This window comes from Dinoponera quadriceps, unplaced genomic scaffold (assembly GCF_001313825.1).
Source record: "Dinoponera quadriceps isolate SergipeBrazil2010 unplaced genomic scaffold, ASM131382v1 scaffold5021, whole genome shotgun sequence".
NCBI lineage: Eukaryota > Metazoa > Arthropoda > Insecta > Hymenoptera > Formicidae > Dinoponera > Dinoponera quadriceps.
The window spans coordinates 465665-492357 of record NW_014560366.1 but is presented as its reverse complement, the minus strand read 5'-3'; the positions used below and the strand labels follow the sequence as shown (position 1 = coordinate 492357).

The following is a 26693-nucleotide window of genomic DNA, read 5'->3' as shown; positions in this document are numbered from 1 at the left end:
AGCCTACATATTAAGTATATAATAATACACATCCATATAAAAATTATAAGCACTATGTGAATCATAAAGATTAGCTGCTTACTTCGTAAAGTCATTTCATCTCGTTCGCGCGCAACTTTCGAAATGTTTGATTGTCTTATTACATTATGTCCTTAAACATGTAATTTTAATTTTTGAATGTCGTTTTGTATTTTAATCTACATGTACACATTGCATTACATGCTATATATAAATATCTATAAATAATATATATATAAAAACAGCAGATCATATCTCGAACGTATATCAGAATTTGTGCTCATGACACTGACAAACACATAGAGAGATGAAATGACTTTTTTTGTATCCTCTTATCATATGTCAATATGATACTACAAATAGTTATACAAAAAACGTCGGAAGCAATAAATAATCGAATTTGGTATATAAAATAGCGTTATCATAGGAGTATTATCAGTCAGTGTGTTGTGTCCCTAATAAATAATGGAAAATCTAAATCCAGTTCTACTTACAAATTCTATCTATAACAATTAAGTACATTAAATATAAGAGCTCGCCGTTTCCACTCGTTTCTTACAAATATACACAGATATAAATATGTACTTTAGTCTACTGTTGCTTTTCGTGCAAATGCAGTTAAAGACAGCATTTCGTTAGGATCAGTTGGCAAGGGAGAGAATTCGATTTCTTCGCTGATGCTGTTTTCTAAAAAAATTAAAATTATGTCCTATATTATTTCACAAACATAATAAATAAATATATCGCAACATTTGAAAATGTACAAGTTTCAAGTTTTTGTTTCCTCGCCGTAAACATCTTGATTAATGATATCAGAAGCGAGAAAATGTATGCCTAAAATTCTTGCGAAATATGTTAAAATTAAAGGATATGTCTATAAAATGATACCCCTGTGATCAAGCACATTTGTAAAATATTTCCAAAACTTTCTTTCAATGATCAATAAATAAAGCCGTAAAAATAACGTGACAAAATCACGAGGAAAAATAGGTCATAAAGAAAAGTTACATGTCATGTTAATTTTACGGTTATTTATTGTTCGAGGAAAAAAAAGTTTTTGGAATATTTTATGGAAATGTGCTCACAAGTCAATCACAAGTGTCATTTCATGTACATCTTTATTTCAATGTATTTAACAAAAATTTTAGACATATTTTTCTCACTTTTGACATCACACACATTTTAAGTAAAAAATTAATAATGTTACGCTCTTAACGTGTTTATGTCGATGTTTGAATAAAATAAAATAAATTTCTTGTAAAACATTACACACATATATTAAATATAAAACAGCGAAAATTCTCCACTAACGCCGGGAGATTCTCACAATTACGTTTTAATTTGTGAATTAAAATACGTTCTTACCAGATGGTTCAATCGGCCATTGCTTGTGAGAAGGTGCATAGAGACATAATAATGCAATGATGTAAATGTTCCACATTCCGTACACACCAGTAAAAAAGGCCGAAGTCATTTCCAACTGTAATTCGTCGTCCCATTTCCACTGACCTTCTGCAACCTATCTCAAAATCATTCGATATAATTAATAGTAACTATGTGTGTATTAAAAAAATGTAAATAAAAAGAATCTCATTGATGTCTTACCTGTCCCAGTATAAAGCCAATAACAGTCAAAGATGCGCATAACAAAGTGGCTATCATCAAAAACTTAAAACGATAGATAACTCCTTCATAGTGCAAACGTCGTGCCGAGCTCATGCTAGGTAAAACTGCTCTCTTCGCGCTGATGTTTGTAAATACTTTCCATATCATATAAGACAAAAACAGCAGATATACTCCAGCCGATATGCCAGCCAAAATAATAAAAGACAGCTATTATTCACTTAAGGAAAAACAATTCGATGAATTATTTTAAGAACCCCGTTTATGGAGTTAAGACGTAAAAAATAATCTAGAGAAAGGATACTGCCAGCTTGGTTCCAACATCGGTTACCCAAATTGAATAGAATGGATTTCTTAGTTGTACACCGCGTTCGCACATATCAAAGACGAATAGCGAGAGACAGCCGGTTCCAACTGCTGAGAGATGTCGCCAATAACACTTTAATGAATTGCTTTGTTCACCTTCCTAAAATTTACATTATGAAATACAGTGTTTCTCAAAATAATGTAAAAATGCAAGTCAAAAAGAGTAAAAAGACACTCACCTGAATCTAATGAGGAACACAAAATCCAAAATGAAACAAAAAAATAGAATGTTATCGATGGTTATAATCGTGAGAATAAAAATTTGTAACGGAAAGAACGTAGCTTTCTTACCATTAGATGTTCACCGGCAAATACAAGCCAGAACGACAATAATGTTGCATAAAACACTCCTTGTCGAATATCACCCAACAGAAGCATAAACGGCATGTCATAAGCGAGTGTTAAATATTCCAATGGAACTAAAAGTACAATAAAACAAAGACGACATTTAAAAACATAAATGGTATGAACGATATAATACGAGGATGAAATTATAGAAAAGATGTAATTAACATACGATTTAAAAATGTCAAGGCAGAACCCAAAGCTAAAAGCATGTACTCCAAAAGTGCGGGTGGTCTGGATAGCATATGCACTCTCCTCCAATACCAAGCCAGGACGCCTAGCACCACTGGGAAATAAATGGTCTTCAAACTCACCCACACTTTCGTGAATCCTCCATTTTGATTAATAGCCTGTATCATGAATAATATATTAGGCAAGTTTCCTAATCATAAAATATATATATATTTTCTTAACAAGCACTATAAAAATAAAAATTTTTAATTCTCATGTAACTTACTGTAAGCCATAAATCGACAATATGCCCTAATCCTTGATTGATATTTTTATCAGTGTCAGCAGGAAGACGAATATTTAACAGGTAATAGTCATGATACAAAGATCCCAACTCAAACAATGGCACAACGATGCAATTATAATTATATTGGTCTTGTTTCTACAAAGAAAATTATAAAATTACAAATCTATATAAAATATAATACTCAAATATAACTGCAAAACTCAATATCCTCTATTCAGACAAATACGCATTAATAATAGTAAAGAAGGAAAACATATTCACATTATCTATGCTGCAATCTAAGATTCTCTCCACAATAGAAGCAGCATATGGTTTCCATGCATCATCTGGATCTCCCTTATTTCGATATGCCAGACGTGCATCCAGTGTTATTTTCGTCCTAGGAGCTATAAAGAGGAAAATTTAATGAAATTACAAAGATTTATCAAAGTCAATGAATATCTCAATAGCGGCAGATACGATACCAATTTCAATCTGGCTGTTATAAACTATGTCCACTTGTAAAACACCTATTAAATTTTGTTGCCATCTTGAATAATCCAATTGCAGGCTGTTACGAGGGACAGGCATCTGAAAAATAATTATATTATTTCTCCATCTTGTTATATTTATATCTAATATAACATTAATAATTATACCTGAAATGTATATACAACTTGGTAAGCTTGATGATGACTATTTAAACTATAGCGATTTATATCAACTAGAGTACAAGCATCTTTTCCTCTTGAATAAAACCACTTGTCTCCGCCAGGTTCAGATCCATTGACACGAATGTCTTCACACGGTGTACCAAGAATGTTCTGACTACTGGCAGGAGTAGGTGCTAAAAAAGAAGTATACATTGGCAAATTGGTTTATACAAAATGAAAATATGAAATATTATATACTATATTTTCTTTAACTGTTTCCACTTCAAATGAATTAATTTATTTATTAAAACCATAATCAGAATACAGATTAATATATAAATAAATAAAGAAAAAACCCAATATAAAGCAAAAATAACAATAATACAGAAGTCTATTAAAAGTTTTAAGTCTTGAAGTCTATTAAAAACAATATATTTCTCAAGAAAGTTGTAGCATAAACATGTAAAATACAAAAAAAAAGAAAAAGATGAGAAATATGTTTATGCATTTTCTTACGACATATATCTGCTGTTGTAAGGACAGAAATAATGATACAAACATATATAGGTAATTAAAATGAAAATATTTGATTATTTAATGCGTTACTTACCAATTAAACCACCTATGAGAAAGCAAACTATTTGTGCAATTATTAAAAGCACAACCAACACCGATAGCTTCTTACCGCTCAGGTTTTCGATTATGGTGCCTTGCATTTTTCAGCTATCACGACAACAGTACGATAAGTCACGACAAATGCGCGTCACAAGACAATTTTTCAACAGTACATGGACGCCGAAACTGACCGGGCCGACGCGCAAACAATAAACTTACTTCGACCGGAATCGTCTTTCAAAATGGAAGCCAACGTGATACCAACATTCGCATATTAAATTTGAAGTATTGAAAGATCTCTTACTTGCGATAATGCAACAATTTCGCAAAATACCGATACGTCCAGATTAGCTATATAATATTACGTTTTATAATGAAAATAAATAAATATATAAAAGAAAAAAAGAAAATCGGAAGCAAAAATATACAGCCAAATATCTATTTGACTTGCTATTCGATCGTGTTATTGAAGGAGTAACAAAAATTCGGCTGATATGATGGTTGAGACATACTACTGGAAAATAAAGATCCTGGTATTGCCGAAAATGGATGACGATACACCAATCAGAACACAGTATTTCCATCCAGCGAGCAATCCAACACAAAACAAGCATTGTGTGCCGTTGGTTTTAGACGTCTTTTCTATTTTTTAACTAATATCACCCAATGGATAGGTACAACAGCATTTTTCCTTCATATTGAAATATATATAATATATATAAACAAAATTCAACAAGCTCTAATTTTGACAAAAATAACAATAACGACATAGTTCAAAAAGCATTTTACAGTCTGATATCTTTATTTTTTTAATAGATTGAATTCATAACGTTGCTTGCATTTATCGCTAAAAGAGAAAGAGAGAGAGAGAGAGAGAGATATCAAGTTGTATTAATATATAAATATATTAAATAATAAATTGCAAATACATTTAACTTTTAACTTTATCATCACTTTCAGTTCAGTTTTTATATTCAAAATTTACTTTTATAAAATACATGATACATTCATTTTAAAGATGAAACTTTTAGGCATTTTATTTATTACCTAACGAATGTATATAAATTTCTTTGTCTTTCTTGTCATCAATCAAAACCGAGAAGTTTTTGTTTCATTATTAAATAACTTTCTGAAAAAAATTGTACTGTAATTTACTAGTATGCAAATTAAAGAGAAAACTTTACGGCCCGTATTCTGAACTCTATTTTATCGATAAAAATACCTTCAAAAGTGACTTAAGAACCACCTGATTAGCTCAAGAGCCACATTTAAGGCATTTTTACCGATAAAAGAGAGTTCAGAATACGGGCTTACGTGTCTAAGCGATGTCAAAATGATTTATATATGCCAGTTGTCATTTATGTGGTATAATCTTATACTCCTAATAAAAAAAACTATTTAACGCAAAGATGTTTTATGAAGTTTCATGAAGTTTGTCAAGTTGCGCCGCATAAACGGAACGTAGTATGAAAATAAAATTTATTTTATTTAAAGGTAAGGATCTTTCTCTTTAATATGTGTGCTAGTTTATCACGAGAACTTATTTTTTTATCAAATTATTTAACGTTAAGATAAAAAACATCTCTTGGGCTTCTTAAATTTCAATTGTTTTTCATGATCAAGATAAGTGTTCAATTTTTACAGGTAGTACATTTTTTTTCATTTAGTTCATTAAATATATTAATATATAAAAATAAGAAATGATAAATATTAATTTTATGTCAAGTTAGATTTTTATTTTCCTGATCGATATATGATTGCAACGATGAATCGAATGATTTTTTTATTTTCAACAATGTATAATTCAACTAAGTAAATCAAACTAATTATTCTCAAATGGATAACGTGTGTTACCTGTTTCTCTTGTTACAAAATATTGGGTTGGCAAATAAGTTCGTTCGGTTTTTTAATCGGATTAGGTTTACTCGTTCTGCTATCTCTTTTCCACAGCGCTATCGCACAACGCGCTTGCGCAGCTGAAAAGCGACGTTTCACCTAACCTATTTGTAAACATACGCCGGTTAATACCAGAGTATTGTGCATACTGCCCGGTTGCAAATATGGAAGAAAAGAACGTTTATTTTCGCCATATTTTACTTTTTTATTTCAAAAAAGGCAAACGAGCTGCGGAAGCTCATATGAAGATTTGTAGTGTGTATGGGGACGATGCTTTAATGGAACGTGTGTGTCAAAAATAGTTTGACAAAAGTAGTCCGTTCTGGAGATTTTGATGTTAGTGACACGTCCCGTTCTGGTCGTCCAGCAGAGATTGATTCAGCTGTAATAAAGAATACCGTCGACAAAAATCCATCGCAAACAGTACGAGAGATTGCTACGACACTTAATATATCCCACACAAGTGTAGAAAACCATTTGCGTCAGTTGGGATACGTTTCTCGCCTCAATGTTTGGGTGCCGCACGAATTGACCGAGGCCAACTTAACCGCTCGCATTTCCATCTGCGACGCGCTGCTGAAACGCCAAGAAAACGATCCATTTTTAAAGCGGTTGGTTACAGGAGATGAAAAGTGGATCGTCTACGATAATGTAGTACGTAAAAGATCATGGGGAAGCAGCAGTGAACCACCACAAACAACCTCGAAGGCAGGATTGCACCCGAAGAAAATTATGCTCTCAGTGTGGTGGGATTATAAAGGTATCATTTATTATGAGCTCTTACCATCAGGCAGGACGATCGATTCAACTGTATATTGCTCCCAATTAACGAAATTGAATCAAGCAATACGTTCGAAACGTCCAGAATTGGCAAATTGAAAAGGAGTCGTCTTCCACCACGACAATGCCAGACCCCATTCATTAACTACTCGGAACAAATTGTTAAGGCTTGGCTGGGATGTTTTGCCTCACCCTCCTTATTCACCGGACCTGGCACCCTCTGATTATCATTTGTTCCAGTCGCTGCAAAATTCTCTGAACGGGAAAAACTTTGCTAATAATGAAGCTGTTAAAACGCAACTGGATCAGTTTTTGCCGGTAAACCTCAGACGTTTTATGAATGTGGGATTATGAAATTGGTAAAAAGATGGCAAGAAGTCATAGAAAAGAATGGTCAATACATTATTGATTAGTATATATTTTGTATATTAAATAAATTATATTTTATACCAGTTAAAAAAACCGAACGAACTTATTTGCCAACCCAATATATTTATAAGAATTAAGATAAACGTGTCCGAGAATGTTTTAATCAAAAATTCATCATTGAACACATCATTGAATTTTTTTTAAACTTTTCAGTGACATATATACTTTTAAAACAAAATATAAAGCAGATATGACACTGAAATTTCATACAAGATATATATTTTAGGAAATTTTAATATAGATTTCTTAATTTATATATTTAGAGATATCTATAAGTAGCATATAAAAATATAATGACACTTCTGAATTTCATTATTAATCATTCGATTTATCAAATCATATAAATATCTCAAAAGTCATAAATATTAACAAAATTTTGCGTGCCTTAATCTGCTTATATATACAATTTTATATTGATTTATACTCTAAAAGGAAATTACAATACTTTTTATTCAGTCAACATTCAGTCACTGTCTTAAGTTAATGTTAACTTATTATATAATTATTGAATCATTTGAGATTTGTATCGTTGTGTTGCACTTATCGCATTTATAGTAGCTTAGTATCAATAGTAATATGATCTATTCTAGCATTTATAACTTTATTTAATTAAGGTTTTTTGGCTATCAAACATATTTAATACTGAAGTTCTTTATACTAAAAGGATTTCGCTTTCTGTTTTTTTTGGTTGAGTATTTTGTACTGGATTTCTCGAATACAGTACGACAGCAAAACTCACCATAAGAATAGAAATCACAGTGTTTGTATTAATAGGTATATTAAATAATAGCCAGCAGAGTAATGCTGTAAACATCAATTCCATCGCGCTGGCAAAGGTCTTCAGAATGGAATTTAAATTCTTCAAAAAAAAACTCGTTATTATACCAACGAATGCATTATTTAACATAATTAATACTACTGCTGGTTGCACAAAAGCGCTGATGTCAACATTACTGAATATATTATTAAAACAGTTTTTGAATATACTCAATGCAACAATTGCTACGATGTTGCAAAAAATACTGTCGACATACATAAATACATTTTGTACAAATATGTTGATATTCGCACCTTGCCGTTTGAGTAAATACTCGTTATATACACCAGCTAAACAAGAGCATATTATCTGAAAATAGAAGAATTTTCAGAAAATTATTGTACTACTAGTTATAAAGTTTATCGACGGTCAATGTACCTGTATAAGGATTAAAAGTAGAGAACTATCTACATGGAATTCAGTGTTAAGAACACTGATATCGAAGTGTTTCACCATACAACCGACTGTCAAGAACACTAAAGAAAACCATTGTATCGCCGATAACTTTTTATTAAAAATGACCTAGAAGAAATGAGAATTTGTATATTGTCCATTGCTCAATATTTGTTCTATTATATACGCGTCGAAAAAAACGATGTGTATACCTGAAAAACGATTCCCGTGAATACAACGCGAAGTTGCAGCAAAACATAGTAAGTCGTGGGATCGAATCTAGCCAAGCTAACAAACGCTAGATTGTTGTAGAGACAGTATAACAGCGAAGGGATCATATACAGTAGAAGTACTAGAATTAAACATTTTTCTCTTCTTAGTCCATTTTGGATTTCAATCATGCAAATAGAAATAGGTATCATAAATCTCTGGAATCGCTATCTTTACTTTAGCCTCACCTTTTTTATTTGTCATTATTTCCTTAAGTAGAGTAAACATGCTATTGCTGAAAATTAAATTAAGAATAATAAAGTAATGTGCAAAAATTGAATCGTGTAAAAGTAAAGTCTAAATTGTATTTTACTTACTCTTTACAATATAATATTATAGATATGACTAATTTCAAGACCTCTGTCAACAATACTACTGCTACAATATTGTACTCATAGCGGCCACTTCTTTGAGACCATGTCACGAGAATACCTATAACAAATTATTGTTTTTCATTTTCTTAAAATATTCCTCAACTAATACTCATTTCACTAATATTTTGATAAGTCAAATATATATATAAGAAAAAAAATATTTCTTGATATGCAATCCATGACAAGTAATACAGCAGGCAAAACATGCAAATATAACACTGCAATATAATATTGATTGCTTGGTAAGTGCTTATGTAAATATATAACCTCGCTGTCTATTACTTATAACAATTACAAAGGTGAGATAGGTAAGAAAGAATTCGGAAACTGTGTCATCGCGCAAGACAATGTACCTTGATTTACAAAGAGAGCCATATAAGAGATGAAAATGACAGGACTCCATCTTCCCGGGAACAATTCGTTCCAATTTATCCCACCCATTGCGCAACGACTGGTTGGCTTTTCTTGGCTGATAATTTCAACCGTGGCGATTTTTGAAAATCATCTTTGGCAGAGTTGCTCCCTAACCGGTATTGATGCACAAACCAACACGAACCGCTGGCCGCCAGATACTGACTGATACCACGTAGATTACACGTATTCACATTGGGTGCTGCGATTGTGTGCGCATGTATGCATGTGTGTGTGTATATATACCGTGATTGGAGGGACGTATAAATAAGCATACGTGCGTATATATACGCACGACGTATATATGTAACTTCTTATAAAACGTGTGCGACCTTCCGTCTACTGTCATTATTAAGCATCACATCAAAGTTTATAGTTTTTTTATTTACGGACAAACTAAAATTCATATAATTTTTAATTTAAATGTCCACATAAATTTCCCCAACATAATGTAAGTTTAAAATTAATTTTTTTATATCATTTTCTCTTATCATTGATTAAGAAACGGCGATTTTAAAAATGACGGTGACAAGTTTTTTCATCGTGTTTTTTGAAGGAGCAGAGTAGACGGTCGATTCTAATACTGCGAATGTTTCTCAGATATCTGGGAGTATTACTCTGATAACGTATCAGCGAATTTTATTACTGCCTTACGCGATATGTCAGCAGTATAACTAAATGGAATTTAAATGCGTAGTCTGTCGATATAAACGTTCGTGTCTACTCGTTTTGATAAAAATGTCAATTGCTAATGTAACTAGATTAAATTATTTTAAAAATGCCATTATTGTAAAGTATAAACTTAATGTGCAAAATTAAAAGAAAAAAGAGAGATAAATTACTTCGCGTGTTATAATATTTTATGTATTATATATATATATATATTATCTTTATATTATATATTATATTACATGGCCTTTTCTCTTATATACACATCTATAAACATGTATTCGAAGTTATCGAGATACTAATACATTTAATTTCTAGACGATTTTCGAATGTTGTCTATATAATCTATATAACGGTCCATTTGCACTTCTTTATTTCCAAATTTATACATTTGGAAGCACGTACATGGAAAAGNGCATTTGAATGACTCATATAAATAAATGAGTGAACGTAAATTGTATCCTCAAAACATAATATTTAAACACTTGTAAGAAACTCCATTTACACTTATCAATAGAACATGTGTTTCTGAAATTTGTATTGTCACAGATTATGACGAGGCAATGTAGTTATTAATTCCTACAACTTATTACATACATACAGCATAGATTTAGAATAATACAGAAAGTGTTTGTGAAATATGTTGCCTAATTTTTAAAACGCATTCCATATGGTTGGATGAAAAAAGCTGATATGATCATCGTTTTTATGTTTAAAGTAAGTAGAATATGCTATCAAAACTTGGATATTTGTTTTACAGCCTGTATATTTCAATTTTGTGGAACTTCAAAGAAACGAAATTATAATATTTCCGCTGTAAATTTAATTAATAAATATAATCGTTATATTTTGCAACGAATGAAGAACAATATGCCCACTTACGTGATTTGTATCTATTAAAACATTTTACAATACAGTGACCTACAAAATGCAAGTGTTATTATAAGAACACGTAGTAAATATATTAGAAACGCATTAGGGCCACAGTTACCGACAATTATTTTTGCTTTGATACTTATTTATGCTACGTGTGAACACAACCAAAATAAACAACTAATGTGCATTGATCAGGCACATATGTATTAGTATCAATAGTCAGTTTTTAACTTCTCTTGCATCTCTACAAGATTTCAGTCTAATCAAATGTGAAGTTTCAACTAACGTTACCGTTGCAGAAACGATACGGAAATTCGTCACGCAACAGAAAATCAAAGGCCTTTACATATTCTTGTTAGAAATCTACGCATGTCCAGAAATTACATTAGATCGCATGGCATAAATGTGATTTACAGAACGTATTAACCTTTAAGTTACGCATTCGCTGTGACGTTTGAAAAGATTGTAAATATATGATACATGATACATGTAAAATCATTAAGATTTGATTGAACCCAAAACACGTGTTATAAACGAAATTAAATTTGTCTGTTTGTTTGATAATATGGTTCAACTGTGATTTTCATACATAAAAAATATTAATAGCCGATATCAGAAATAATTTTTTCATCAAATACCAATTTGTCTATCATTTTTTCAATACTCCATTAATATAGTCTAATGAATGTATTTAATGCTGTTTCAATTCTGGTAGTTTTACTACAACGGAGAATAAACAAGTATGTGAATAAATAAGAGCCGTAAAAAAATTTCAAATATTTTACATATATCGAAAATTAACTTTCTTCTTTTAAGAAAATTTCCACGAATTGAACTTTTCTCACAACTGTACAGTAACTTGAAATTATTCTACAAAATACGTATCTGTGATATATTTTATTAATCTGAATTTTTTAATTGTTTCATAATCTGTTGCGTGATCAATTTGGTAGCTTCGCTCGCATTGGGTATAAGAAACTTGTCCATGTCGGAAATAACTGTGTCATTGTATTGTGTTGTACCATACTTGAAAGTTATCAGATCCGCGTGTCGTTTTCTTGATGTTATCTTAACGATACTCGTTAAAGGACGTTTCACGATCACATGAGCGGCACCCTTTCGCTCTTGGATTTCTCTCAATACTATAAGATGACTATCGGTAACCAGTAGTTGACTGCAACAAGCAAAAAACGTACATAGAAACATTTAACTTTGTACCTAAAATGTTAAATTTAATTCGTTGACGTTAGAAACTCTTCGATTCTAAGAAATCGTTTTTTTTTGCTATATGTGCTTACCTATCACAGAGATCACCATTAACTTTTACTTCTTGGCATTTGAAGGAATGTAATAGCTTAGGGTCTTTCATCCATTGCTGTATAGATACCACTTCGATAGGCTCTTCGCTTTCGTTATTAGTCATTGTCATATCTGCAAAAAACATTATTTTTGATCAGACATGCTTTCTCTCTCGCAATCAGTAATTTATGATACGAAACAATTTGACGATTACCTAATTCTTGATCATCATCTATACTAAACACAGGCGCGGTTTTCCTCTGACGTTTAATATAGTCCAAATCTTTGCCGTCTTTCTTATCCATATTGCTATTCACACTAGCTGAAGGATTAACGATATAATCGAACAGCTTTCCCTTTACTTCCTGACTCTTTAATTTCATTGCCAATCCAATCTTTCCAAGAAGATCTGAATTGTTGTTTTTAACTTTAACTGGACTCGCCTCATTCGAATTTTCTTCCGATATATTAGCGTTGCACACCAGACAATGTTGCGAATTGTGATCAACCAGATTTGATACTACTTCATCACCAAAATATTCATGAATGGCTGGAACAAAAATGATTTATAATCGTATGAAGACACAATATTTGCTTTCTCCAAAAAGGAGAACCATATATTTATAAATAAATTGAGAAATATAAAAATAGATTACCTTGATATCCAGAAGTGACCATGCTTACGTACTGCGTGTGTTTCTGCAAGAAGGATGCCACTACCATGTGAGTATAACGATCTTCCTCTTGTCTACCACTTCCCAAGAAGCAAAGGTGTTCCCCGCCAGCTTGCGAACCAACTGCAAGCGCTTGACGCTGAGCTTGCAGTAAGCCTTGCACTGCTGTGGCGAATGCAGCGGGTTCCTGAAGCATCTAAGAAATAAAAATATAAAACATATAGTGCGAAGCAGCTCGTGTTAAAAATACATGAACCGAGTATATTTCAGAATGTAATATCTCACCAAGTTGCAATCGAGATGAAAAGCGGTCGGTAGGTGACCCGCGTTATATTGCTCGGCAGGTCTGCAGTCTACGAGAAAGAATCTAACGGATTCAACGGCGCTGTTAAGTACGGATGGAGCTTCAATGGCGTTCTCTACTAATTCTTGCGCCGATACAGGTAGACACAACGCGTGGGAGATTAACTTCTCGTCCGAACCATCGCCGAACATCGCGGGGTACAAGTCTTGTTTAAATGACGTTGGTGTTTTCATCGCGTAATACTGTGCCAATGAACAAAAGTCGGTTACGTCATCTGCTTCCAGAGCACAAGGCATTATCGCGATAGCGTCTATAATGCTTTGCTTATCTTCATCCTTCATGCTCAAAATTTGCTCTCTGTAAAGATGAGAATTCCGTTACGTAACGTCACCAACAGACACACACGTCGAGGCATCTGTTCAGCACATTTACCTGGCATTTATCACCATGATGAGCGAGAGAAACAGCATGAAAAATGGATCGGCTTGCATGAAGTATAGATCCCACATCGTACAAATCGCCGGCAGCGAACAGACACCGGCGAAAAGTGTATTCATCCATATTTTCGTGTATTGATCAGGCGATATCCTCTTCGTGTCTAAGAAAGAACATAGTTCCGGCTCGTGGTAAAGCAACAACAATCGCAAAACTGAGCTATATGTTTCGCCTCTGAAAGAAAAATTAATAGATGTATTGCACTATTATAAAGCAGCGATACAATAGGAAAAAAAATAATGCTTCAATAACTATGAGATTATTTGTGATAAAGATTTTATCGTGAAAATCAATTGTTGAAGTGTCATATAATTATCATAAGTGTATTGATAAGTATCTTAATAAATGTATAAGCATCAATTAATCTTCTTATAAATTATTATATCGTGTTTTTTCATAAGGATAGTAGTTACACTATAATATTATTACCTTGGAATATAAATATCTATTATTGCCTCGAAAAGATTGTAAGTTGCAGCACGTGGTAACTTTAATGCTATTAAAGGACCCAGCACTTCCAACCATCCGTTTCCCTTTTCGTATTGTTTGCATTTACTTTTACAGTAAAATGTTAATATAGATTCAAGATCAGAAACTACAGAGACCTTGTCTTCATCATCATTCCCAAGCTTCGCTGTAATATTTCACAGTATCTGTTATTAAATGTAAAAGAAGACTGCACCGAATTTCTCATACTTTTCTCATACTTCTGACTTACCGACGAATTGTTGACAGTCTTCACGAATTATATTTTGTTCAGGTAAGTCAAAGACTTCATTGAAATGACTCAATTGATCACCTCTTTCAGCCACAAAGAGGCAAGCTTGCCAGACATCTGGCCTCAAGTTCGCAGGAACTGGTTGACCTTTACAAATAGCATATATATCAGATGCAGATGGTGCCTCTGTATCCAGAAGCGCTGCTTCTAACTCCAATACCCTAAAGTAGCAAACAATTCATATATATATATATTTAAAGTTAACGAAAATAAAAATATGATTCGCAGATACCAGATAGATTAAAGAGTGCTGAGTATGTAAAGAATATATAATCTATATAGACATTACATGACTTATTACATAGTACATACTAATTAGCAAACTTTTAAATAGTAGGTTGCAACTCGCACTCATCTGCTAACAAGACAAACTTGCCATTGTACTTAGTAACACAGTTATACGCGCGTGACGCTGCATCTACTAAATTCTTCGCATTTCACATGTCGTAGTTCCTCGTCGCAAACTATATCACGATGTCGTGTGTCGATCAATTTGCAAGAGTGCGTGCGATTTCGTTGCAATTTCGATAGGTTAACGCCAGTGAACTCTAGATTCGCATTCTCGTCGGATAGACGTGACATTCTTCGGCAAGATTGAAGAAACACTTGGATTCCAACTCACCAGGTGTTTTCGTCCTCCTGTAGTGCCATTGCGGTAAACGTCACGGCGAGGAAACCACCGACGTGCTGCGTGAGAGAACACGGAGAACTATAACGTCCGTTAAAAGTCGCCGCGACGCGAGATACGCTCACGGAAGCTCAGCATTCTTCGTGACGCGTCGTAATCGCTGCGACGGCTCTCATATTCCGCATACTCCACTCTCGGTTCCTCAATGAACTGCTAGCATAGTGGCTGATAAAACGTAACTGCTGTTGACAGACAGTTGCCATCTTTCCGGCAAAATTTCGTCCGCGTGCGCAAACAGTGTGGCGCGAATTCTCAACGGATAATAGCGCTTTCGAAGTACGACATTCGCAAGCACCGGCGTACACCGTGGTTTGAGATCGCAAATGAGCCTGACGAGCTCAATACGCTTAATGAGACGTTAATTGATTTGAAGAACGTTGAACGATTATTCGTAACACAAAGCGACTCTCTGAAATTTCATTTAAAAAGTCTCAGGAACGTATTAGAGCCATAACGCTGATTCGATTCCGTTCGATAGTTCGACCAGGTGCGTTCCATTTAACATTCGCAACGATCATTCTATCTATTCTATCTATCTTCGTTTCTATTGGATGTTGAATAGAAACAGAACGGTATTCGCGATCGTTACGAGCGTTAAGTGGAACCTGTCCTTGAAAGTTCGATAGTTCCACGTAGAAGTTGAAAGGTAAAAAGTTAAATATACCAAAGTGTGTGTTAAAGCAGCTGTAGGAATAAATCTAAATACATGACGCGAAAGATGAAGGCACATCTCGATTGGCGCAACGTTTAACGCGGATTCTCCGAGGCTTTGGAATATCTTTTCTTACTTCGATTTCGATACTTACTCAGAGGGCGTAAATGCGTGAGAAACTTTTCAATGAACTTATGTAAGCTGCCTAGTGATTTCAATGGTATGTCATTGGTGGTGACTGCCGACGAACACTAGTAGTGGACACCCACCGATTGTACCCACGAGTGTGCTCGTTCGCGCTTATTTGCACTCGGAGGCGACATTCGCGACGAGTAACGAGAAGGTCACGTACGTGCGTCCGTATGTCCGTCGCTTGGACTTGGTGTTCGCACTCTCGCAGTAACCACAGCAGCAGAACGTATAGGTGAGCGACGACGAATCGTCGACATCATCGTCGTCCTCAGCACCGCCGTCGTGTCGGTGTCGCGTTTTACCGGCGAGTAGTTGAAACCGGCGAAGGAACGAATGCCCGTCGCGGAAGGAACGGGTGGCGGCGTGGCCAAATGGCAACTTGCCCTGGTGGTCGGTGCGCCGGTTGCCCTAGGCCTCGGTTACATGTACTACAAGAACAATGTCCGCACTAGTAACCGGAGTACCAAACCGGAGACCAAACCGGATCGTCATGCCAAGTCCAAGGAGAACGGCGCGTCCACCGATAAACAGATCTCCATCGACGGCGACGTCGACAGCAACCAAGTGCCTTCTTCTGCAGCCAAGCAACCCGAGGTTAAAATCACGTGTTCTCAATTAAATCCGTTAAAATTTCCGACGGATGACGAAAATCCATTTATCGGAAACAATAAATTTTTCCCGTAAAAAATCTCACGTGGTCGTTAACGGACTTGTTGGTATTTTCTTTATTATCGAAAGATTCAAACAGACTATAACAGCGATGAAAGTTATTATCGCAAACAACAGTTTGTAAGCAATCGTAAAAGTATCTATAGACGATCATTAATATGGTTTTCGAAAATAAGTTTTGAATAAATAGATCTTTGTGATGTAGTTAGGTAGTGAAATAATTCTGTGAAATATTGATATTTACTCTATATTTTTCTAGATCATATATTAAACAATATGAAAAGAAGATAGTATTTTTATAACTATATTCCTTATAATCTTTTTTATTCTAGACTCCTTTAGAAGAGGCGCAGAGATACAAGAAGGAAGGAAATACATATTTTAAAATAGGAAAATACGATAAGGCCATAGCTCAATATAATATGGCAATTGAGATTTGTCCAGTGCAAAATGTGGAAGAAATGGCGACATTTTATCAAAATAGGGCAGCTGCATATGAACAATTGGTATTACATATGCATGCATTTAGTATGAAGCATGTTTAAAGTTCTTCAAAAAATTACATCAGACTAGAGACTTAAATAAAAGATATAAATTTGGGAATTTAAAAAAAAATGTTGATATTAAGTTTTTTCCTTGAAGAATATATGTTTATCAAGTATATTTTCATACAAAAAATAATTTGGAAGAATGTCTTTGCTGATAGTAGTTTGTTGAAGATATTAGCTATGAACACCATCCAGCTGAGATAACATATCTGAGATTAAGAAATTCAATGGATTATTAGATAAAAAAATAGTGGTTTTTAATATTGTATTTTTAATATTGCATTTTTATTAAGTAGCAGTTAATTAAAAAACGCATGAGGTTAATTAAAAATCGTTTCTTTTTCTTAATTGTTGAAAAATCAAAATTGGTTTAAAAAAAAATAATATCATCAACTTCATAATGTTTTTAAGAATTACTAAAATTACTAATAAATAAGTAAAATCTATTGAATGGTTCTCGAGATATAATATCTACCGATTTAGAAACTTGTTTTGAAAAAAATATGTTTGAAATTTCAAATTATGATTCTCTTATTAATAAAAAAATTTTTTGTTGCAATTTTAAACATCAATTCGAGGGTCATGCAAAGTACTCTCACAATAACAACAATATCTTCATGAAAAGACAATTTTACAACAATGAACGCTCTGCTGAACTCTAATTTCGAAGCAATTTAATTTTTAGATTTTCAGATGTAACATTTTAACAATTCTCTCACACTAAAATTATTATTTGATTTGGCCTCCAAGTTGGTACTACATTCATCATGGATATATTTCTGATTTTTCGTGAATATTCTAATTTATTGAATTGGAATGTTTGCGAAATATCGAAAATCAATCCATGATGTGCGAATCAACTTGGAAGCCTAAAATATACTAGAATTACTGTCTTCTTCATACACTGTAATTTTGCGTCTTAGGGGAAATACGATTCCGTGAAGATGGACTGCACAAAAGCAATAGAACTAAAACCAAGGTATGTGAAAGCTTTATTACGTCGGGCGCGTGCTTCGGAGCAAATGGGAGATCTGGAATCTGCTTTGGAAGATGTTACTGCCACATGTATCTATGAAGGTTTTAGTAGTCAGATGTCTCTTACATTGGCAGATAGGCTCTTGAAACAACTTGGTAAGTTATTTGTAATTACACGGTAATGTAAATATTAAGCGGAATGTGAAATTTAAATAAAATATTATCGGTAATAATCCAGGGCAGAGATTTAAAATTAAAAAAAGATATTTTAATAATTCAGGATAAAAATTATTTTCAGGGAAACAACACGTTCAGGAGAACTTGCAAAATAAAAAGTTTATAATGCCAAGTAAACATTTCATCAAGACTTACATGTTATCTTTCCCTAATGATCCAGTGTTTTCTAGACTCCAGCTCCCATTACCAGAAGACATCCCCGAGTGAGTTAACAAAATATTCATTTCTACGGATTATAAATGTTACTTTTAACAATGTTACTATAATGTTTATTGTGATTTGATTACCAGACTTTATAGAAACCTTCTACAAGCATTGAAAGACGAGAAGTACGATGATATAATATCGTTATGCACGGATGCCATCAACAGTCTCGAAGCTGATGCAACATCATGTAAATTTGAGATATTACTTTTACGAGCTACATTTTATCTTCTTTTGGGTAAACACTCTCTCGCGTTTGAAGACCTAGATTTTATAATAAATAGCGAAGACATGCCTAAGAATGTGAAATTGAACGCTCTCATAAAGAGAGCGACCTTATATATGCAACTTGAGGATCCAGAAAAGGCTGTAAAAGGCTTTGAAGAAGCTATGATGATGGATGAAACTTATAGTGATATTTATCAGCATAGCGGACAGGTATCACATACGGAATATATTTATTTGTCAATCGTATATTTTAATATACATGCATGATGTGATATACACGGTAGTTTCAATCTCTGTTTTCAGACGAATTTGGTCTTGAATCGTGTAGACGAAGCTAAGCGCGATTTTGAGAAGGCGGTGCGTTACAATCCAAACTACAGTTCTGGTCACGTGCAGAAATGCTACGCAGATTACCGTCATGCGACCTTCAAAAGAGATATAACCGCATTGCAGAATGCTGAAAAATGCTTTAAGGAGACTTTGGAGAAATACCCAGATCACCCCGAAGGTTATATGTTGTATGGACAGGTAACGCATAATATTGTTGTTTCAGATATTCTGATAATGAACAAAATATAACGAGCAAATTTATTATTGATTGTGCGTGACTCTTGACATTTATATATTTGTCGACAGATTATGTCTGAGAGTCAAGATTTTGAAAAGGCGGATGAATACTTTGCTAAAGTGTTAGAATTGGACCCGTTGGATGCGAACGTGTACGTACACAGAGGTTTACTGCAATTGCAATGGCACGGTAACACCAGCTCAGGAATCGATAGAGCTGTGGAGTACATTCACAAGGCGTTAGAAATAGATGAGAAATGCGAGGTTGGATATGAAACATTAGGAAGTATCGAAGTGCAAAGGTATGTTTATTTAAGTGGCTTTTTTAAATAATTTTTATTCGATTTATACCTTAGAATCGAAATTATTTATGATTGTACATATCTAACTTGCACAAAGAAGAACCAGAAAATATCCTTTACAAGGATGTGAATTATTCTAACACGTATATTTTCTTCTTTTACAGAGGCAACTTGGAAGAAGCGATAAAATTGTTCGATAAGGCTTTGGAATTATGTCGTACGTCCTTAGAACTCACACATCTATACAGCCTGAGAAATGCTACAAAGACGCAACTTATCTTAAAAAGAAAATTAGGATTGGACATCAAAGACGTACCGAACGTACACTAAAGTATCAAAAAATTGTCAATAAAGAAATGCACTTTAACCAAATCTGGAAGATTAAATTTTATATTAGCATGTTAACGTGACATCCATGTATCCGAGAAATCGAGAGGGATATTTTGCCCTGTGTTATTTCTTGTTGTATAGGACATACGGACGATAAAGTACTTTATTCCTAATTGCATTTGTTTGATCTCTAAGTACACGAGAAAGAAGATAGTAAGTAACATAATGCGTTAGTTTATCACAAATATCTCATAGCTTAAAAGTATTTGTTATGCGATGAAATTTATACATTATTGTTTTAACGACTGTCTTAAGTGTCGATTCAATAGGTATTTTAAGGCTTAAAGTACCTATTGTAGATCTTAAGGCGTAAAGTACCTATTGTAGACACTAACGAGATCTTATGTTTTATGTCTGTGCAGGTCTGATATATCTTTTGGTTATGTTTATAATCATGATTTTTGATTTTTTTTAACCTAATAGCGAATTCGATAGCTTTGCACTAGTACGCATAGAGTGCGTGCTTGTTTACAGCACATTTTTATATTTGAGATCGTGCTTTAAATACATATTTAAAAACTTAGCTAATAAGATGATACGTACGGATATTGTACGTATCATATTATTGGTTCAAAGTATTTTAAAATATACTTAAGATAATCGTTAAATATAGTAACAGACTATAAATAGGCCTTAGTGTGCATTAGTGCAAGCAATCGAATTCGGTATAAAATGTTAATTAATACGTAAAATATATAGTGTTGATACTGTTGCTCGATATATATATATATATATATGTATATGTATATATATATATATATGGAATATTTTATATAATATAAAAAGCACAGTAATAGCCTACTACAAGTATGAAATTATCTTTTGTATTATTCTGTATATAAAAAACCACATCAGACAGTAATCAAGTTTTTAAGCAAGTTATATACGATCAAGTGACACAATGTCGTCATCACGCTGAGTACATAATACATAAAAAATAATTGTTAGCAGATGTGCTAACAGTTTATAATATTTGCGTAATAAGAAAGTTATACTTGTGAAAGCATACACTACGTTTATATATATATATACCTTATTTTATTCTATAAAAAATAATGCATTATAATATATTGATGGTTCGTAGAATGCTTTGGTATACAAAATAACACATCATGTATAATTTGATACAAGAAAACGCAGAAAGTTTTAAACGACCATTCTACAAAATTCTACAATAAGGAGGTAAAAACATCGTGGTCATATTGATCATGTGATGTGTACAATAACTATAATAAATTTGTGATTTGAAATTATAATTGTACGTCTTAATAAACCTCTATTTCTAATAGTTGCTAAAATAATAATAGTGGTCTCATTTATGTAATTTTCATGTTTCAAATATTATATACATCGCACATTTTACAAAAAAAAAAAATCGCGTTCTCGCGCTTATTTAAACGTCATAAAATATGGAAGCAAGAGGATATCTAATGATAAATGCTGCTATACTGCTAGCAACCTGAAAGACAATAAGTTTATATCAGTATATTGTAAGTAATGTACATTATATGTTTGTTTTATACATAATTATTTAAAATGTTACCTGAATCATTAGTAGAATTGTCGTGAGCGTTGGTTCTCTCAATGGACCAATATTGATGAGCACAAAATTAATCAAAGTCAAATTATTGCAAATTACGACTCCCTCTCCATCTTCTTGCCACTTTACCAACCTGAATGTTTTCAATATCCACAGTAATAGCTTTCCTGATGAAATAAGATTACATAAAATATTATAAAAATGAGTAGTTGCCTATCTATTAGGTTAACATACTGCATGTTGTTGTAGATTATCGTACCAATTACGTTGAGTTCTGACTTGTGGAAGATTGTTACACTAGGCTCCAATAGATCTGTTTCCTTGTTATACCTGTGAAAGAACGCACATATACTATTAACAAATTCTTCAGTGGAATTTAACGACGCTCATCAGGCAATTTCCTGAGACTTACTTTGGTAATCTATGCCTAGGACACGGCACAAAATGAAAAAGTTGCGGCACGCTATATAAAAAATTGACGATTTGCGGAATGAAGAAAAGCAACGTGGTTTTACTGAAGTGGCCTATAATACCGACGACAGCGAAAGTCATCCCCGATAAATAGCAAAACGTATCACCCACGAAAACTTGCGATGGGTACCTTGAACAAAACATTATTATTGTTATTTAATCTCGTCTTAACGTAGCTTTCAACATACAATTATCACAAGCGCAATCAATCATAGGACAAAACACACAGGATAAATTACACAGAATGTAATCTTTGCGTTATTTGAATGCAATTCCAGTTTTTTTCATCGTAGGTTTTCCCATAAAACGACGCTCTGTTTACAAAAAGGCCGATTTTTCATATACAGAAGAATGCGAAGAAGTACGCACGAGGCATATCATCCCAAAGGATCCGATCGCCATTGCTCCAGGACTACAAGGCGAGGAGCCACCATGATGACTACAAACGCGAAAGTACACTTGTCGGGGTCGAAATCTCGCTACACGAGTCATTGAACAGGGGTCGAGGGTCATCGTGACTAGCTGCGAGTAGCCGTCATAAAAATACTTCTGACTCATCGGGGCGGCGTCGATTATTGCTCACGCTTCACAACGTGGGCATATATAGGAATACACAATTAATGAGATGCCGCCGCCGTTGTCGCTTTAAGACGCGTGCGCCTTGCGAATAGTCGCGATCGCGCTTGTGGCGAGAGTTCGCCGACAAACGGACGGACCACCGCCGGCTCCGGCTGGCTGGCAGGCTGGCGTGGTGCGGCACTCGGGCGTGGTTTTTCACGTCGTCGTGGTGTACTGCTGCTGCCGGCAGGCACGGAGCAGAAAGAGAGAACCGCCCTGATCTGTCTCGACCGATCCGCCGGGGTGTCGTCGGGCAACGACTATCGGCGTGACTAGAAGAATGTGCGCGTCGCCGGCCGATCGTGTAGTCGCCATTGTTTAAATCCGTCGTGGGAGTTGAATAGAAAGAAAGGAAGAATTACAGGCAAAAGAGGGATAGATATTCGGAAGAAGAAGAAGAGATCGGCTTACAGTCGTCGGCGATCGCGAGTTAAATGGCACGTCGCGGCGCCGCGGTGACGTCACAAACGCCGCACCTGCAACGTCACAACGAGCCACCGAGACTGTCGTCCGACTGCACTGTGAGCGGCGCTTTATTACGTAATACATAATATGCACCGTCGATGACACGCGTGCGTTCGGGGCGGAGCTGCAACTCTCGCGCGGAGACCGGTTCGCTCACGACGGCGATTGTTAAGCGCGATTCCGCCGCAATGCGGTGGCTCGGTGTGATACTTACGCCTAGTCTTCGTGGAATCAGAAAATTACTCGGCGCGACGGCTGAAAAATATGTACGCACAGTATATGAGTGAGAAAGGGGATGTGAGATGTCATATACGCGCCGAGAGAAACGAGGTCAGCGAATTTTTCGCGTTAAAGAGAAATGAAGCGTAGCGAGTGCTGAAAATCGATTCCGGATAAAAATGTCAATTCAAGATTCATCATGTCTAAGTTAACACGGTGGAGCATCGTGAAAATTATATATTGCGTTAACAGCGATAAACTTTATAATAATAACAATAGTGATAATGATGTAATCGTTGTTGTTGATCATGTTCTCAGATGACGGCCGCGGAAGTGCAATATTAACGAAAATGTCACCGGCAGTAAGCAAGAGCCGTTTCTGCGGGGACATAAAATGAAATATTAAATAATTCGAGCAAAGGAATTAGTGCCATGCAGACCCGTCTAGATGGAAAGCTAGCGTTGCTGTATACCTTGTTGGTCCTGCAAGTTCTCATTGTTATGATCTATGTGGCCACCACTCCGCCATCCGAACTGGTTGTGTCGACTACTCGTGCGTCCGTCAGTTTCGTCAAGTTCGAGACGTCACAGGTAACCTACCAAGTATGGACGTGTAATTTCGTTAGTAATATATTAGTCAATCACGAATATATATATATATATATATAAGAATGTCTTTTTCTCTTCGATCGAAGGAAGTGCAGATAACTCAAGGCAATCGTAAGAAATCACCAATCTATCAGACAATCAATGGAGAGATAGTACTGAAGGACGTGAAGACTTTTAGATTGTTCGAGATATACAATCATACCGTATGCTGGAAATTCGGGGTAGACGAGCGTAAGATGAGAAACAACGAGCATCTGGAAAGATGTATCTGCAATCAAGGATGGCACGGCTTGGACTGCGGACAGCCGGAGGTCGTGTGGAGGGCGATCATGGCGTCGAAGCAGAACATCAGTCTGAAACGTCGCAGAGAGGCCAGACGTATCATCCACACGTTCTGCCTGAGCGAATACAATTCGGCGATCGCCGAGGTGATAGTGGAGGAACTCTACAACGTAGTGGACCTTTTTGTAATATGTGATTTCAACAACGCCGAGGACAATTTCCGGCACAAGCTGTCCAAGGGCCTGCTGCAGCGGCAGCAGAAAAAAATTTTGTACGTCAACGTAGCGACCAAGTCCCGCAAACCGTCGAGGATAGTGGCGAAATACGTCTGGGACCGAGTGAAAGCCGTGGTGCAGAACTTAAGGGACGACGATATCTACGTGACGACGGAACCGGAGCAGATACTGAATTCCAGGGCATTAATGTTCCTCAAGATGTACGACGGTTGGCCTCAGCCTATAGGGTTTAGATTAAGGTGGTCGGTATACGGCTTCTTCTGGCAGCACCCGCTCAAGACAACGATAATGCTCGGCGCGTACACGATCGGCCTGATGCGAAACGCTTATCAATCCAACTCCGTCGTGTTGCGTCAACAGTTGGACGGGGACGCTAGTGAGAGAGATATTTTGGGATTAGTCATAGGGGATCTGAATCATTACGGCGGCTGGTATTGCTACCTGTGCCAAGCGCCCGCTAATATTATTATCGGTCTTCACAGTAAAATCCAGTCCAAGGAAATACGTATAGAGAAGACCGTCGACGTGCCGTTCGTTGAGGACCTAATAGGTAGCGGACTGTGGTTAGACGGTAAAAGCAATCTCCTGAGGGTCTCGAAATCAAGGGATTCCTACTTCGCGCCTGATACGATTCTCAACAACACGTGGAAGTACGACTGGCTGGTAGAGAACTTCTACGCTAAATTAGATTACTACTAACGTACTGGTTACACCCGACTGTGATATTAACTCATACTCGATACACTATGTACACCATGTAATATTATACTGGATTTATACACTAAAATATTACGTTGACGAAATATACATGTTAAATGGTTTATACATATAACTCGCAAGCTCGCCAATCTCTAAATCTTTCTCTTGTCCGGAGGCGTTTTCCTTCCGCTTTCAGATTCGTTATATTGTCGCGATAAAAACAGCAAACCACTACTACTATTAGTACTACTGCCAACCATAAGCAAATATGTGAAATGCAACTTACCAATTGAATTTGAACAATGCAAGAGAGGTGGCTATGTATGGCAACATAAAGTATGTTGAAAACTGATGTGCCTTCCATTGACTGCCAAATAATTCTACAACGTTGAAGATGAGAATACTCGTAGCAATTATTAAACTCTGCCCAACTTCCAGGCCGTTTATCCCAGCTAATATGTTTATAGCATTTGTACAGAACACTGCCAACATTCCCATGTATACGTAATAAAGTATCCATAAATCCATCGAGAAACCGAACCACTGTCTCAGTGGTTTTGGTATGATGATTATTGTGGAATTGAAGTTAACATAATAAACCATTAGCAGTGGCAAAGATGCTACAGTGGGTAGAAGTAATTTGTGCCGCCATCGCAAGTCCAAAACATCATCAGCAAAACCCAACAGTAGCATGCAACATATAGACAATAATGCCGCCAAGAATTCAACAAACTGTAACAAAAAGCTTGTGCGTTATATTGCATTTGTATATTATATATATATCTTTAAGTCTCTTATTTGCCTTTTAATTAAGCATAAGTTATTCCCATGAATATTATAACTGACTAAAACCAGAATTGAAAACATTAAAAGAACTACAATCAGTTTTAACTAAAGTTCCTGCAAATAAATAAACAACTGTCGTACCTTGTCATGTGGAAAGTTTTCGTTCTTCAATATATAATCTGTGAACGGTACAGGGATAAATAGGAACATTGTTACAAGAAATATGCAACCGGTAAAAACACCTATCGCCTCTGGCCTGTCAAAATAAATTGGCCGTGTATATGCATCGTTGCCGGTATACAGCATTATAGAGATGTATCATTCGATATAACGTTAAAACTAAATATAATACTATCATTATTCTTGTCTCACTTACACTTTTTCGTAGCTCCTTTTGCTCATGTCGATGCCATAGAGGTTAGCTTTGACGAATATGGATTTTATCTTGGGAATCAAACACACGGTCGAAACGAACGCGATCACAGACATTATCGCGTTGATACATATTGGAAATAACAATCTCCACGTCTCGTCCGCGGTACTCATGTTAAAACTGCGCGCGTAACACTGGTTT

At 35.1% G+C, this 26693-nt stretch overlaps 6 protein-coding genes across 10 annotated transcripts; 2 read left to right on the top strand and 4 right to left on the bottom strand.

Annotated features, from left to right (window-relative positions):
- Positions 1-8: 8 nt before the first annotated feature.
- On the bottom strand, positions 9-4296 carry LOC106750746 (protein wntless). Its single transcript, XM_014631282.1, has 12 exons — positions 4073-4296; positions 3469-3656; positions 3295-3400; positions 3092-3216; positions 2810-2965; positions 2525-2702; positions 2299-2426; positions 2187-2192; positions 1946-2107; positions 1624-1851; positions 1384-1537; positions 9-705 (listed from the first exon to the last, which is right to left on the bottom strand). The coding sequence occupies exons 1-12, from the start codon at positions 4176-4178 to the stop codon at positions 605-607; spliced, it is 1638 nt and encodes a 545-aa protein (XP_014486768.1). The 5' UTR covers positions 4179-4296; the 3' UTR covers positions 9-604.
- A 3167-nt stretch (positions 4297-7463) lies between these two features.
- LOC106750745 (CMP-sialic acid transporter 2) lies at positions 7464-9712 on the bottom strand. Its single transcript, XM_014631281.1, has 6 exons — positions 9390-9712; positions 8980-9094; positions 8851-8897; positions 8605-8744; positions 8378-8521; positions 7464-8308 (listed from the first exon to the last, which is right to left on the bottom strand). Exons 1-6 carry the CDS (start codon positions 9475-9477, stop codon positions 7835-7837), a joined length of 1008 nt encoding a protein of 335 aa, XP_014486767.1. The 5' UTR covers positions 9478-9712; the 3' UTR covers positions 7464-7834.
- An 825-nt stretch (positions 9713-10537) lies between these two features.
- LOC106750764 (TBC1 domain family member 23) lies at positions 10538-16090 on the bottom strand. Its single transcript, XM_014631316.1, has 10 exons — positions 16037-16090; positions 15165-15395; positions 14483-14703; positions 14194-14398; positions 13702-13938; positions 13251-13626; positions 12948-13161; positions 12506-12841; positions 12291-12423; positions 10538-12166 (listed from the first exon to the last, which is right to left on the bottom strand). The coding sequence occupies exons 2-10, from the start codon at positions 15191-15193 to the stop codon at positions 11893-11895; spliced, it is 2025 nt and encodes a 674-aa protein (XP_014486802.1). The 5' UTR covers positions 15194-15395; positions 16037-16090; the 3' UTR covers positions 10538-11892.
- A 106-nt stretch (positions 16091-16196) lies between these two features.
- On the top strand, positions 16197-20307 carry LOC106750765 (mitochondrial import receptor subunit TOM70). Its single transcript, XM_014631317.1, has 8 exons — positions 16197-16668; positions 17076-17249; positions 18215-18422; positions 18565-18706; positions 18794-19145; positions 19239-19463; positions 19572-19804; positions 19969-20307. The coding sequence occupies exons 1-8, from the start codon at positions 16408-16410 to the stop codon at positions 20132-20134; spliced, it is 1761 nt and encodes a 586-aa protein (XP_014486803.1). The 5' UTR covers positions 16197-16407; the 3' UTR covers positions 20135-20307.
- A 101-nt stretch (positions 20308-20408) lies between these two features.
- LOC106750770 (UDP-N-acetylglucosamine--dolichyl-phosphate N-acetylglucosaminephosphotransferase) lies at positions 20409-26684 on the bottom strand. Its single transcript, XM_014631328.1, has 7 exons — positions 26496-26684; positions 26261-26375; positions 25620-26065; positions 22147-22335; positions 21994-22064; positions 21738-21901; positions 20409-21653 (listed from the first exon to the last, which is right to left on the bottom strand). The coding sequence occupies exons 1-7, from the start codon at positions 26663-26665 to the stop codon at positions 21588-21590; spliced, it is 1221 nt and encodes a 406-aa protein (XP_014486814.1). The 5' UTR covers positions 26666-26684; the 3' UTR covers positions 20409-21587.
- Positions 22576-25466, top strand: LOC106750769 (beta-1,4-mannosyl-glycoprotein 4-beta-N-acetylglucosaminyltransferase). 5 transcript variants are annotated; one of them, XM_014631326.1, is made up of 3 exons: positions 22576-23344; positions 23826-24098; positions 24203-25466. In XM_014631326.1, exons 2-3 carry the CDS (start codon positions 23940-23942, stop codon positions 25331-25333), a joined length of 1290 nt encoding a protein of 429 aa, XP_014486812.1. In that variant the 5' UTR covers positions 22576-23344; positions 23826-23939; the 3' UTR covers positions 25334-25466. The 5 variants fall into 5 exon arrangements, with proteins under 5 accessions (XP_014486812.1, XP_014486808.1, XP_014486810.1 ...); XM_014631322.1 differs by having other exon boundaries at positions 23826-24110; XM_014631324.1 differs by lacking the exon at positions 22576-23344 and adding an exon at positions 23352-23618 and having other exon boundaries at positions 23826-24110.
- Positions 26685-26693: the final 9 nt, after the last annotated feature.